Source organism: Ischnura elegans, chromosome 2 (genome assembly GCF_921293095.1).
Source record: "Ischnura elegans chromosome 2, ioIscEleg1.1, whole genome shotgun sequence".
NCBI lineage: Eukaryota > Metazoa > Arthropoda > Insecta > Odonata > Coenagrionidae > Ischnura > Ischnura elegans.
In genome coordinates this window covers 142,068,786-142,084,980 of record NC_060247.1, presented here as the reverse complement: position 1 = coordinate 142,084,980, position 16,195 = coordinate 142,068,786, and the positions used below count along the sequence as shown (strand labels likewise).

Genomic DNA, 16,195 nt, shown 5'->3' with positions numbered 1-16,195 from the left:
AGTGGCACTAGGCACTTAGCATCTGGAAACAATTTCTTGGCTTTCATTTACAGTCAATCAGCAATAAAACTTGCACATTACCATGAAAATGCTGGAAACTAGAATATATGTATTGCACACATTAATACTCATTGCACGTCCTCACATAATACATATTGTATCATTTTGTATTATCTTGTATCATATTTATTACCAAAATAACCAAACTGTTATTTTTGGCATCTCTACCCAAGGATAAAACAAGTATAGTGGCTATCTACTGTCTCAGAATCTGCTTAATTATAAAATATAATTTACATGGGCTACTGCATTGGTTAAAAATAATTAGATACACATAATTGCAATGTTTAAAAATCACTTCTAACCAGCTACGTATGCATACCATAAATATCAGACTAAAAAATATACAGCATTAAAAGTACAGTCAACATACAGTAAATTCAATATCTGGAGCATTCAAAATACATAAATGCAAAGACAGGCAATAGAAAATGCATCACACAAAGTCACACACAACTCTAATGACCAGAGTCACAAACAGCACAACAAAACAGAAAAAGAGGGACAACCAACAAACAAATGACTATTCAAATACCCACATTAGCTTCAGAATTCAGCAAACACTCTTGAGTCATTTAATAACACTAACATTTTAAACGTGGAACCCATTAGGAAGTGCTCAAGTATTACCTAAGAATGTTTTTAACCATTTTTGAACCACTTCTAAGCAAAAATAGGCACTCATCCAACCTCACTCCTCCCCACAGTCCTAAGCGATATTATTTTTTCTATTTGCTTCATAAAAAGAAAACCAAATATTTTATTCCATTTTTGAAATATTTCAGATGGAATTTCATAAAAGTGCAATGACAAAAGTACAAAATTACTTTACGTCAATTTGGTTTCATTTATTACGGACTTTAATTAGAATGCTCTCCCAGAGTACCTCTTTCTTAGGTGAAACATTAAATCTTCCTGCCTTGCGTAAGACATGCTAAGAGTGACTGACACCTTTGCCCCCACTCCTACTTGTCGTCCACAGGTGGTTCTGTGGTTCCCCAAGGGTAAGGCTTAGGTAATACTTGAACGTCCCCCTAACACTGACATTCACAAGGTTCAAAAGATAAGCCATTGGATAGGCTTTCAATTCTCATTTACAGTTCCCCATGCCAATGGCTGCATTTCTCTCATTTAGACTGCCACTGTGCAGTAGGCCACTTGGGCGAATTTGGAATCCCTTCCTTCATTGAGCCATCGAGCGCTCACACCAGACTTAATGTCACTCACCGAGTGACTTTCCCTGTGCACTTTTAACATTGAGAGGGTTTGAAGAAGACATCAGCTGGGCTTCGAGCAGCCAAGCACCCTGCCCACTCATTGGGAGAAATGCAGCCATCAAAACAAGAAGAAAGCAAAGGAGAGCTCAAAAAACCAATCATTTGTCATTATGCCATGAAAAACTTCTGATTAACTTTACAGATTAATGTCAAATATAAAAAAATGCAAAATTGGAAAGTCATTCACTTGAAAATAAAAAAAATGGCTGAAGAAGGGTAAATGCCACCAGAGGGGACTTAACCATGTCCGCATGACACTGAAAATTGAAAATCCGAGTATGATAATTTTTTAATATCCATAATTGGTGATCGTGATAAATAATTTCAAGATGATCATCTCTAGTTAAGCCTGATGAAAAACCATGATGAGGTTATCTTAACATTTTAATTAACAACATAAAGTATTGTGAGATATCTACCGATGAAGAATCGCCTATCAGTGAAATGTCACAACTCATGGGATTATATCAGATGCTATACAGTAGGACCTCACTTATGAAACTTTCAACGGAGAACCAAAAAAAGTTTCATGAGTGAGGAAGTTTCATATGGGAGGTTTATCGATATTTAGCATGAAATCCTTTTCCATAGGGGCCAGTTTGTTTCCAGGATGCAATTACTGATTTGGAGTCAAGAAATTGAAGCCTAATGCTCTTATTTACTCCCAAGCAACTCTACAGATGATGTGTTACTTTAAGGGAAACATAACTATGCATTCCTGAACAACATTACCCACGGATGAACGTCTTGGTCGAATTGCTAGAATTTCTGCCACTAAGCTGCAAGGCCATCATGTTGGACACATTTCGGAATGGTGACAGTAAATGTTCACAGAGAAGCCAATTGTCAAAAAAGTTGGCTCATTAACAGCAGCTTTCAGGAAATTCATTTTACCACCTAAGACAAATCCAAGAATAGAGATTGAAGAAATGAGATACCTGAGGAAAGTCATCCAAATTCACCCAAAAGTCAGCAGTTGCTAAGGTTATTATTGGCGATGTGTCTCTCTTTCTTGCTACTGTTTATCGTTCTCCCATAGGTAGTTTTCAGCTGTTCCTAAACAAATTGGGTAGTATGTTGGACATACTTGTTGGCTCTTGTGAATCTTCACAGATTATTCTTACAGGTGACTTCAATTGTGACACACTATCTAATACCCGCAATAGAGAGGCCTTTTTTTTTAACCTTTTGAGATCTTTTAATCTTCTTATAATGCATCTTCACCAACACGGTGTGATTAGTAATACTAATCACACCACAACCCTTTCAGATGATATTATTTCCAATGTGGATCCAAACTTAATTACCACTACAGTTATCTCCCCTGATATATCTGATCATTATCCAGTTCTGTCAAAATTTTCTATAATTAAAAATACCTCTGTTAAAGTTTGCACCAGGCGTTATTTTACCGAATCCAATAAAACTAATTTTCTCAGTTCTCTCAGTGTCGAGTTGTGGACGGATGTTCTTTGTGCATCTGATTTTAATGAAAAATTCAATATTTTTCATGATAAATTTGTGTATTATTTTGATATTTCTTTTCCTGTAATGCCCAAGAAACTGTCTCCTAAGAAGATTAGTAATACTTGGATCACTAATGAAATTTGTGAACTTTCAATTAGGCTTAGAGACTTAGATGTGTCTTGCAAGTACAATCAAAACCCTGAACTGAAGCTTAGGTACAATGCTTTGAAGGCTTATTATCGTAAGACTATCAATTCAGCTAAACGCACCTACAATGACTCTAGAGTTCTTAATAGCAACAATAAGTCACGTGAAATTTGGAGGATTATTAATAGTTACAAAAGTAATACCTATTTCAACTCATCTTTTCCATCTGTGGAAGGGTCTGGTAAAGTAATTACAGACATGGCCACGTTAGCATCTAAATTCAATGATCACTTTGCCAATGATCAAAGCAGTAAAAATACTTCCACCAGTACTTCTTACCTCTTTGTTTCTTCACGTAATTCCCTTTTTCTCTCCCCATGTACAGAAAAAGAACTTATGTCCATTGTAAATCAACTAGGCTCTAAGATGAGTTCAGGAATTGATGATATTCCTAATTTCTTGGTTACGTACTGTTTCAATGTAATTAAAGATATACTTCTATTCCTAATTAATGAGTCATTAAGACTAGGTTCATTTCCTGAACGATTAAAAACATCATAAGTGATTCCTCTCGATAAGTCAAAAGGTAATACCTCCGATCTAAATTCTTACCAACCAATTTCAAGTCTATTTTCTAAAATATTTGAGAAGTTTTTTTTTTAATAGATTCATACCATTCTTGGAATGCAATAGGCTTTTTTTGTCTTCCGATCAGCATGGTTTCCGTCGAGGGAAATCCACAATCTCTGCTGTCTGTAATGTTATTAATCATATTCTGTTTGTTTTGGACAGTAAATTGGAAATTGCTGCTATGTTCTTTGACCTCAGCAAGACTTTTGATAGTGTGAATCACCCACTACTCTTAAAGAAACTTTATGGTCTTGGTATTTGTGGTGTTGCTAATAATGGGATTGAATCGTATCCGAGCAATAGATGTCAGCAAGTAGTTATAAAATTGAATGGTAGTTTTTACCCCTCACATAAAAAACAGGTTACTCAAGGTGTCCCTCAGGGTTCCATTTTGGGGCCCATTTTGTTTCGAACTTATGTTAATGATTTATCTTCTATTCTCTTGAACATTTTGGGTGCTCATCCTGTTCTGTATGCAGATGATACTAATGTTCTTGTTTCATCATCTGACTTAGACACTGTGTCCAATCACTGTAAATTAGTATCTGATAATCTAAGTAACTTATGCTCCAACAACTTCCTTAATGTTGAGAAGTCCCAAATTGTCTACTTTAAAAATAAGAACAAAACAAACTGTGCTATTAGTGTTCAAGTTAACCAAAAACCAATTCCCCAGGTCGATAGTTGAAATTTATTGGCTACAGCTCGATGCTTCGCTGACTTGGGAATGTCTCATCAACAGAAGAAACTTGTATGTTAATATGAGGATATTTTACGGCATTCCTTACCTATTCTTCCCTAAAATCTTATCCTTGGCTTAGATAAGTTCCTCAACTTACAATAAACTGCTTATTTTTTCCATTTGAATACCATAAGAAATGGATAACTCTCTTACTTTGTGCTATCTGGGTATCTTTCCCTTCTATCCGACAAAATATTTCTATGAATTGAGATTTTGGGTCTGAGCGAATAGCTCCATTGTGATAGAATGCAAAAGCCAAATGCAAAGAGTTTGCTTCACAGAACACTCCAGCAGTAGCCACAATGCAGCTTAAGATGACGACCTATAAATTACGCTCTGCGCAAGACATACACCTTCTTCTGCATTCTCGTATCCAACACATGGATGAAGAATATTACACCAATATGGAATACCAAGTGAATGACTTTTAATTTATACACATAAACTTGTAAGTGCAAATTAAAAAACTCCTATAAATCAAATTTGATAAATAAAATCACAAAACACAATCCAAATTGCTATTCACCAATGACATAATCTGGACTCAGGAAACATAATTCATAAATGGCTACCAGCACACACTTGAAGATTTCGTATAATTTGCATTTCACAAGGAAAGAGTAACCCCCGGTCAAAAAAATTATAATATATTACAAGGACAAACAAGCTTAATTTATTGGATTAGCACATTCGCATGAGACACAGCACCAAACATGAAAGAAAGCTAGATGACACGTAACAATTTCATGTGCTCAAGAATATTGAAAAAGAGAGCAGTAAATCATCAAAGTGCAACAGGCAATCATTATTTCTGACGTGCTCAAAGCCATTTACCTAAATTATTGCACACATTAAATGCAGGGATGAGAAAGAGATCAAAACCTGACATGGAAAGCAACTTTTTAGTTCCACTCATTTATCAAATTTTATTTTTATTTGCTATGAAATTCATTTCATTTCCACATTGGTCTACAAAAAAATAAATGACAAAAAGCGAGCCATTTATGAAAATTTTAAATTGTTAGATAATCACAATATCAATATTTTCTCAAACAAAATGATGATACTAATGAACGATAGGAGAAATACAATCAATAAGTGGGTATTCATTAAGAGACTTTTAGAGGGAAAATCAGAAGACAGTGGGGGTGAATTGAACAGCAAAATAAAAAATCAAGAATTTAACTCACCTCATCCTTACTCTCAAGCAAATCTTTCACTTTCCCAATAATGACTGGAATAAGGATTCCTCGACATTCTGATATGTGAAACAAGTCACTGTGAACAATTTCATTCACAGTCATCATCTTCTGCTTAGTCAAACGGTTTGGGCTCAGCTTATTTATCAAGTCAGTCATGATTAAGCTGAAAACAGAAATGTTTGAAAAATCCCATCAGAAGAGCAAAAGACTAAAGATTTCAATGGGATATGTATTCACCATAGAGAAAATAAAGGGGCAATTTATTCATTTCGAAAATAGCCAATCAATATGCAATTTGATTTAAGAAAAATTAAGCTCTTTACGAAAGAATCTCCGAGAGAAAATGAAATGTCAAACCATTTGCTTGTATTCATGATTTTCATGCTCCTCTAATGACCACTTGTGTGCACATCACCACCACTCTTGTGCTTAAACTCACACTTTATGTGTCAGTGTGGTTTTGGGAGACAGCTAACATTATTTAATTGCCCAGTTAAGTAATTAAGACTGCATTAATAGTGTAAAGGCCGTTTTACATGAGGCATTAGGCTGGTGCTTATTTTTTCAAATATGTAGTCCGATTTAAAAATTTTTGGTCTCAAAATGTGCGAAATGGCGAGAAAAAAATTATAAAAAAGTTTCAGGTTTGTGCAGTGCTGGATGGGCGTGCCTGAGGTGCTTAAAGGCACTTATAGGGATTCGATGCAGTTATATTGAATGCTGAGTTTTTCGATCGGGAGAAAACATTTTCTTAAGTATACATGACATTTTAGAGGCAAAATTTTTGAGCAAAAATTTCAACCATTTAGCCGTATCTCGATTCCTCCATGCTGAAACGCTGCCTCAAAGGTGCCCGCCCCACACCCCCGCCTCCCTGCCGTCGGGCGCACCACATGTTTCTTGATTCGCACGACACTCCTCAGTCGTGTGGATCTTCCCTCCTTCCCCTTCTTACATGCTGGCGGTAAGTGAGTAATAAAATGACAAGCTGGAGGCCGTATGATTCATTTGTCAATGCAATTTCACAACAAGTACACTTTAAGTGAAAAGAGGGAGGAAAACTAGGGTTTTCACGAGGTAAATACGTTGAAACAACAGTTTGAGGCCTAGTCACTTTTCATTTCTAACTATCAAAGTTGACATTTTCTCATCGGGAAAGCATCCTTCCATCCCCTTTCACTCTACCCGTCTCCGTTTGATTAGGACTTGATGAAAAATTGGATACGACACGTGTGCAGTCGAGCCAGCCAGAGGCATCCAATGAATGACACGCCAAGGAGAGCCCAAGTATGATTCACTCTCCTGGGCTGGCCTATCTCAGTCCCCAACCCTCACCTTCCCGTACAACTCTCTAACTTACACATAAATGAATTCGTTTCCTCAGATCAAATATTACAATTCATTGAAAGATTCAGTATGTAGATGAAAAAGAAAGATAACTTTGGATGAAAAAAATCTTCCCCATCCAGCACTTTGTTCGTGATTTGAAGATAAGAAAAAAGTTTCCAGCAACTTTTATAAAGTTGGTGAAAAGCCATCCAAGGAGTTGCTTAGCTCAGATTGACAGCATCTTCTTGGGTTTGCCACCGAGTTTGTTGATTTCAATGAAAAAACAGGTTTTTAATGACACTATTGTCATTAAAATCAAAGAGCACGGAAGCATACCCAAGATGATGCTTTCGATCACAACTTTTCATTTATTTGTTGAAGTTGAGGTGTGAGAGTTCACTTACTTAATTCTTGTGACATCATCCACTAACCTACAAAAGGCCATCGCCCATTTGCCCAAACTATGTAATAGCTCTAGAAATAGCTCACCTACCAAAAAAGAAAAATAAGAGTCTCTTTCTGTATCAAAATTCAATTGCAACCAACAATAGAATTAAATAGGTGAACCAGCCCAATGTCAGAAACATCAGGATATACAGTGGAACCTCGATCTATCGTTTTTGGGGGGGGATGGACGAAAAAACGATGAATGTGGGAAAACCATCAATGCTTAATGGAATGTTTGGCTAGGTTGCCTATGTCCCAGGAAACGCACGATTTTGGCATATAATTATAATATTTGTCTAAGAATTCAAACAAGATTTTAACTAATTACAGGAATACTAGTACTTCATTGAGACACTTAGGTCATATTATTGATTCAATAAAATCTTTCTTTCTCTCTTTCAAAAGTCCTAAAGGAACACACCACCTCGCTAAAAATGTTTGCTCTCCACTCGGTATTTACACTGCTATTATGGATTTGTCTGATTTAATAATTCTTATCCATCAAACACCATTCCCATTACATGTATTCACGAGAGCAATGTGCATGTTGTGCCTAAAACAACCGCTTTCGCCGGTGCAGTGATTGGATGTGAGATGGATCACTAAGGCCAAAAATAGTCTATTATTTGAAATGTTCCTGTCTAATAAATATATTTTTCATATAATTTATGCAATGTGTAAAGCGTGAACAATGTTGCGTTAATCCTCAGTGGCACTCCCACCTGAGCCTTGGCTTCATGCCACTTATTGTTTTCACCAGGTAGCTCGCTCCACCCCCACTCCCACCGTCATGTGCTAGCGGACAGCCCGAGGAACTCTCTATTCTCTAGGCGTTCAATATTCACATGCTTCTATCCCGGATGCTTTTCTTCATATTCAATTATTTTCAGACAATCTTTTAGTACTCATGTGTTTCTGTGGAAGGGCCATGGTCCGAAGACGTATAAAAATTAAACTAATAAAAATGAAACCTGACTTTATCAAACCCACACGGAAAACACTCGCTAGTTTGAAGTCAATCCACTCTGGAAAGTACGGTACCACTCGTATGAGGTGAAGTTCAGAACTGATGCTATCGCGTACGTCTTAAACAGAACATACTGCAGAGGGTGAAGGATAAACATATGACTGTGCCATGAAATTTTTTGTCCTAAAGAGAAGGCAACTTACTAGAGATGGGTCAAATAGCAGATTTCTCGAACTCGAATATCGAATTCGAATATTAAATCATTGCTCGAATATTCGAATACCTCGAATTTCGAATACTAAACGATGAATGCTGGAATGTTTGACTCGGTTGCCTATGCAGCAGGCAACACAAGATTTTGGGGAGTAATTTCGATTTCCTTTAAAGGATTTGAACAGGAGTTTAGCTGATTAATGGAATATTTTAATTTTATGGAAACAATTGGGCATATAATTAATTCAACTAACATCGCTTTACCCCCACTCCTGCTGCCCAGTGCTAGCTGACAATCTGAGGCATTTTGTAAAATACAAGATCTTCTCCACCGGATTTTCTTCAATTATTTTCAATCCATCTTTGGGAGTTCTCACGAAATAAGAAGATGAATTGGATTTGCTATCAGGGAGAAACCAAATATCCTGAGAAAATATCCCTTCGTCTGGGACTGTAACAATAAAGATTTATAGCACCACTCGTAAATTGTAACTTGATATATGTTTTCGGAAAAAAATACCGCATCAACTTCCCAGAAGCTCTGCTGCTCATATCGAGTCTCGCCAGAATGCCAAGTCTCCGTCCTATTTTGACATTTAATTCCTCGCGTAAAATGCTTAAATAAAGTCAGAAATGCGTCGCGTTTGGTCTTGTTCTTTTTTAAATTACGCGCACATTACTAATATGTATTTCAATCCAACAAAGGTGTAATATCAATTGCCGAAAGCCATTGTTAGACACTTTTTGGGCTAATAGGGGAAACATGCAGCAGTTGACCTCCAGAAACCGGAAACTTAGAAGCAGGTAGGCTGAAAAAGGTCAGCGGGTGAGAGAAGAGAGAGAGGGGGGTGGGGCGCGAAACACATTTCTTTTATTCTCGTGTAACTTGATATTTTTTTCGAAGCTAAGGTCTTCGTAATATGATCCCTGCGCGAGTTGGGACTTTTTTTATTTCGGAGAAGAGGAAAGCCTCAAGAGGGGGGCTAGTGCTGAATGGAGAGGGATAGCGGATCTTGGGAAATGCGCTAATGTAACTATCCCACGGTACTCATGCAGCAGTTGACCTCCAGAAATGGGGAACTTGGAAGCAGGTATGCAGAAAAAGGTCAGGGGGTTAGAAAAGGGGGGTGTGAGACATGACTTTATTGTTCTCGTGTAGCTTGATATATTTTTCGAAGCTAAGGTCTTCGTAATATGATCACAGCGCGAGCGAGGCCCTTTTGTTTGATTTCGGAGAAGAGGAAAGCGTTAGAGTGTGTGAGGCGAGTGCTGAATGGAGGGGGATAGCAGATTGTGGGAAATGCGCCAATGTTACTATCCCACGGCACTGAGTTTCTCCCTATGGTAGTTTCATCTCCTGGAAAAGATTCAAACTAAGTGCCTGTGCTTATTAACCATAAATGACACATGATAAACACTTCGTCTCATTTATACGAAACCTGCGCGAGCTGGGGGCTTTTGTTTGATTTCGAAGAGGAGGAAAGCGTCGGAGGAGGGGCAGAGGGCTGATGGATGGAGGGGGAAGCGGATTTTGGGAATTGTGCTACGTAGTTACTATTCCACGGCACTGAGGTTTTCCTGGTGGGGGAAACCGGGGATTTTCGGATTTTTTCACCCCGATCAATTTAGGTTCCCCACGTCGAACTCTTTTCACCGCTCTAACCCGCGAATTTGATGTAGTTCGTCAACTTGCCTAAAACGGCGCTGCATGCACTAAAAGACTAGAGTTCTCTACATTTTTCCGAGTCAACTACCAACGACGTGCGTGCAACAGTGTACGAAGCGAAATTCAAAGTATTCGAGGTATTCGAGGCGGTACTTTTCGCATAACTATTCGAAACCTCGAATATCGAATACTTTCTAGTAATCGAGGTATTCCAGTATTCACGGATATTATTCGCACATCTCTACAACTTACCCATTATTTTCTGATTAGCATAGCGCCATATGAGCAGATGAATTAGTATTGTTAGTGGGGAGAAACAAAATATCCGTAGAAGATATCCCTTTGTCAGTAACTCTGACAAGTGAGACTTGTAGTACAACTCATAAACTGATAATAAGTTGATATCCTGTTTTTGGAAAAAATACCACAGCAACTGCCGAGAAGCTCAGCTACAAGGATATTGAGTTTTGCCAGAAATCACCATCGTATTTTTCCAACTATTTCCTTGCTTAAAATGCTTATAAAAAATGTTAGAAATACGGTGTGTTTGGTCCCATTCCTTTTTTGAATTACGTGCAAATTACTAACATTTCAATCTAATATAAGTATAAAAGCAATTGCTGAAATTCATTGTTAGACACCTTATGGGCTTATAGGTGATTCATGCAGCTGCTGACCTCCAGAAACTAGGAACTTTGAAGCAGGTAGGCTGAAAAAGTTCAGTGGGTGAGAAAGGGGAAAACGTGAAACACGCTTCCATTGTTCTCGTGCAACTTGATATTTTTTTGAATCAAAGGTTTTCGCAATACGATCCCTACGTGAGCTGTTGTTTGCTTTTGAAAAAGATGAAACCATCATAGGGGGAGGCGAGTGCTGAATGTAGGGGGATAACGGATCTTGGGAAATGCGCTAATGTTACTTTCCCACGGCACTGAGCTTCTCCCTATGGTAATTCCATCCCCTGGGGAAGATTCAAACTATGTGCCTGTTGTTATTAGCCGTAAATGACATATATATTTCATCTCAATTTCGTCAAACGATAGATGCGGGAAAATTATACCTCGGGACCGGGATCTTCAAACAATCAATACGGGACAACGATACTTTGGAGAACGATAGATGTGGGAAAAAATTACATTGTCTATATGGAGCTTTATTGGGGACCAGGAAAGGCAAACAATAAATGTGGGAACGATAGATTGGTGTTCTACTGTATCTTATATTGGATTGCCTCTTTTGAGGGTGTATTGAAGCCTATCTTGGCCAAAGCCTTTAGTTTATCTCTGGGTACTTCCCTCCCCCCCACACCTGGCAACCTAGCTCCCTCAGTCCACTCATCTGCTTGGCATGGCACGGCACAAATCTTGACTGCAGTCAAAAGCATACCAAACACTTAAGTATCAGAGAGAAACAGAGAGCAGGACTTAAAAACAGTGAATTGAAAAGGAAGAACACACCTCAGCTCTTTCGAATCAAAGACTTTGAGGATGTCTGGTATGGTAGTTGGGAGGTACTTTAGGCAGGCTCCTTGGACGAGCAGGGTGGAGTCAGTCTTGTAGCACATCATGCCTGTGATGCTCTGTAGGAGGGACTTGAGCGAGGCTTCAAATTCCTCCTGGTGCTTGCCCTCGTACAACCTGCAGCACAAACAGCATACACACGCTGAGTAAGTCACGAATGACCAATTGCACGTGTATACTCACATAATTCACACCAAATTCCACTTACACTGAGAATAATTGCCGTGACCTGACTATAAATTTCATGCAATACTGTAACGACTTCATTGTCTTAAGCAATATTTCTTGGCCACCTGGTGAGTTTGCATTGTCAATGTAATACTTAAGAACAACAATTAATTTCCTGAAACAAATTGTTAGTCATTCTTAATAGTTAGGCATTGCAACAGCAAAACAATAAGCACTAAACAATCTACATACTGGTACGCAAGGGTGGCGCTAAAACTTTCTTGAATGTATAAATCCAGAATAGGCTGAAAATGCTGATACTTCCGATCAGACACAAGGCCAATGATAAATAGCTGCAACAAATGTTAGAGGGTTAGAGAGTTACACCACATTTAATGAATATAAATAAAACACTGCACAACATCTAGCAGCCAAAACAGCTAAAAGTTCACGTGCTACTAAGTTGAAGTATTTAGCATGATGTAACCTAGTTTTAAAACACAGAACTCACCAGGCACTCAAAAACCATTTTGTCATACAAATCACTGTCAGAATTCTGCATTAGTATATTGAAGAGGGCATCCAGTACATCTTGAAGAAATTTCACAACTTCCTCCCCATCAACTTTCATAAGAGTAAAGAGACTCTCTTTCAGACCGTCTGGGTTGCCAGTCCAGTTTAGCAGTCCAAGCAAGTCCACTGTTTATAATGAAAAAAAATCACAATTACCAAAGGATTAAAAATTAACCAAACATTTTCTTTCACTTAACACTAGGAGGATGAAAATCTCGCTCAACCCAGGAGACTGGAGGGGTCAAGTTTGACCCCTTTGTACTTTTCTGATTGCGCTGTTCATTTTATGGAATTTATGCTAAAAATGAATCAAGGGTTATGAAATACTTATAAATAAGGACTTTATTCTACCATCAGATGTATTAATATAGCATTTCATATTGCTCTTTTTACACTATTCTTGTGAAAATCTATCGGTCAATAATGCCAGTTGGTCTTCCTTCTAATTTATGAATCAGTTATTTGTCATGGCTTTTCTCTGCTCTTTGGATACTATGTCTAGAAAGACCTATTTGTTTAAATAGTTGACGTTGTGTCATTTCAAATGGCAATAAAAAACTGATAATTATGATTGTAAGAGGCGACTGTCATCTTAACGCGAACACTTATGAGAGAAGTCGATCCCCGGAATTTTTTGAGGCCACCCTATTTAAAGCCGAGCAGTTGGACGCGTTCCTGAATGGACTCTCCGGTGAGGTTGAGCGCAGATGCTGCCATGATGCACCGGAGACCCTCGACGATGCTGTAAGAAGCACCTTGTGGGCTGAGACAATTGAAGCGAAGGTGACATCGCGGGCGCCGCCAATCCCCCGAAGATTTTTTGGGCACCAAACGAGAGGAAGTGTTTCAAATGTCACCAACCTGGATATTTTGCACGGGAATGCAGACTTCCGTGAGGGGATCAATGTTACGCTTGTGGCCAGGTGGGACATATCGCTCGCGAATGCCAATGCCGTGGAAGACCTGGGCCTGATTTAAACGGCAACGGCACCGGCACGGCCACGGGCGCCGGGTGCCTCTAAAGGTGACAATTTCTGTGACGGACTGTACTGCGGTGGAGGGTGACTTAAGGGTTAAGGGCATCATAGAGGGACGCGAGTGTGCACTTTTGATCGACATGGGGGCACAATTATCTTTAATATCAAGTGAAATAAGTGGTTGTTATGGGCTCTCAAGGCAGGCCACCTGAGAGGAATCACGGGAAGGACGCTTTGGACATATGGGCAAAAGGTGGTGTCTTTACGTTTGGGTGATCACGTCTATCCCATGCAAGTGCAAGTTGTGGACAAGTTGAACGGAGTGGATGGCATCATGGGATTAGATTTTTTGGAAAAACATCGAGGTGTGTTGGACGTGTGTAATGGGATTTTGCACTTGTGGGGGCGGCAGATTCGGTTATTAGGTCGCCGAAAGGAAGGATATGGCGACCCAAGTCTAAATTTTCCTTCAGATCAGCAATCAGGGGATATAGGACGGGAGGAGAAAAACGTCGGTGGGAGTAAAGAATATCCCGTGTGCCTAGGGGGAGAAATAAGGGTGCCACCAAACTCTGGGAGGCTTTTGAGAATTACGGTGGATAAGTGCGTTGGTACAGGGACATATTTAGTGGAGCCTGCATTAGAGACCATAGAAAACTGTTACGTTGCGAGGGGACTGTGCACCGTTGATAAGGAGCAGTCAATCACACTGCAAGTGACCAATTTTGGCCGTGAGGAGGTAGTACTACGTAAAGGGACTAGGTTAGGAATGGCTGCAAAGTTGGAGCCCTACGAAGCGGGGGCTGACAAGACGCACGGGACCACTGCAGTTATCTGGGTGGATTACGGTCGGAGGCGGCCGTGATACTGATTTTTGCACAAAGGACCTTTGACTCAAAGGCTCGGAGACTCTAGAGCTCATGTTTTCGAACTCTGCCCTCCGAAGCTTCCCTGCAAACCAGCCCTCCGAACTAGCTCACCTGGTGATCATGACGTATATGGCAAGTATGGCGGAGGAATACCTGCACCTGGCAATCAAGGGGAAGTGGGTGCTGAGGCATAAGAATGCAGTTTGGAGTGAGAAGTACTCCACTTTGTCCTATCATAGCTCTCTCCCCCTCCAAGACCTCACTCTACCATGTCATTCCCCTCCTTGAATCCCAATGGCTTGCCTACATCACACCACTTGGCTGTGTCTCCAACACAGAAGAAAGAGGAGAGAAAATCCGGGGGTACACTGTTCTCCCCCAATCCCTGGTTGAATGACGAGAGGTGTTCTAGATGTTCCTATCAACACCGGCGCCTATTGGGAGATTTTGACCAATGGGGCTGACTTGGACTGTAGTAAACCCCCCCTCCTTTGCTAAATTCCCCCACTCCACTCTGCCACTGTTCCGGTTGCGGCAGCTCTCTTGCTCACAGGCTCCTGGTGACATCGGTCGCCTAGGATAGTGATTTCTCAAAAATCATTTTTGGTGCTGACAGGCAAACACAGCTTTGTACTTAGCTTTTCAAATTATTGGTAATGTTCCTTGTGAGATTATTAGTTATCATCGTTGATTTTTGTAATACTTTTGATTTTGAATATTTCTACCATTTCTATATTTTGATTTTTCTACTAGGAGTACATTTTGATTGAACATGACTTTTAATTTTGTCAAAATTGCTTCTCTGACAGCTGATTATTCTTGTTTTGTGGAGTCTTTCCCCCATCCAGTTCATGACAGACGATCGGAGTTCCCTGTGTCTGGGCTTACGTTATGAATCTGCAAGATTTAAACACGCAACGCCACATTACTGGTAGCAGAGTATGTGGTTTCGATTTTCTCCCCTCTCATTGATGTCTGTGAGTGCTGGACAGTGGCGACAATTCTCCACTTTGTCTCCACTTTCGCAATTTCTGGTTGTTTTTCCTCTTGAAAGTGAGTTCTTTTAAGTTCTATGAAGTGCTCTTTGGTTTGTGTGGGATTACGTGGTTAGTGGTCTTGTTACTTCCTCGATGTCAAATCCCATTTCACATTTCCATAACGCTTATCATCATTCTAGACTGCCGTTGTATAAGATGTCTGTTGTATTTATCTCGCTTTTTCATACTCTCCTATCTAGACAGGATTAGATAGCCATTTTCTCAACGTAATATAACGTTTCATTCCTTATTAGTTTGTTGAAATTGCTTGGTATCCTTTCTTCGTATCTAAAAATAACATTACTTTTCCAATTAGATTCTTTAAGGAGTGAATGATATTATTTCGCATTTCTCCTTCCGAATTCCATTTCTCCACCTCATCCAAAGGATGACGAGAAAAGTGAGACCCACACGAAATGTCTGCTTCACAGAGATTGCCACTTTCTGAAGCGTTAATCATTGTCAAACAATAACTCAGTGATTTTCCGTCAATAGAAGTCTCTAACAGTGAGAATTGGAATTGAAATTACTGCAAGTTCATTCCTAGGTCTTCCGAAATTTCTATGCCACTGAACCGTCTCAAACGTAAAAATGTTCCTTTTCAATGGACAGCTGTTGAAAATGAGGCTCTCTAGCAATTGAAGAAAGCTCTCACAAATCCACCTGTAATGTCTTTCCCTCGGTTTGAGGAGGAATTTTATTTATTTGTCGATGCTAGTAAACTGGCTGTTGGTGCTGTTTTGAATCACAAAGTAAATGCTAATTTTGTCCGTGTGCCTTTCGCCAGTAAATCTCCATTGGAACATGAGCTTAAATTTTCTTCTAGCGAATTGGAGTGTCATGCAATTCACTTTGGAATTCAAAAATTCAGTGTTTACTTACAAGTCAAAGCATTTCACTTGTA

General features: G+C 39.3%; 1 protein-coding gene across 11 annotated transcripts in view; it reads right to left on the bottom strand.

Moving 5' to 3' along the window:
* Window positions 1-16,195, bottom strand: part of LOC124154723 (dedicator of cytokinesis protein 1) — a 186,885-nt gene that overhangs the window by 109,048 nt on the left and 61,642 nt on the right. For all 11 annotated transcript variants that reach the window (XM_046528607.1, XM_046528614.1, XM_046528611.1 and 8 more), the window contains 5 exons: window positions 12,347-12,534; window positions 12,088-12,188; window positions 11,876-12,010; window positions 11,605-11,784; window positions 5,514-5,688 (listed from right to left, as the gene is read on the bottom strand). In XM_046528607.1, coding sequence (XP_046384563.1) covers window positions 5,514-5,688; window positions 11,605-11,784; window positions 11,876-12,010; window positions 12,088-12,188; window positions 12,347-12,534 — 779 coding nt within the window. The remainder of the gene's footprint in view (window positions 1-5,513; window positions 5,689-11,604; window positions 11,785-11,875; window positions 12,011-12,087; window positions 12,189-12,346; window positions 12,535-16,195) is intronic.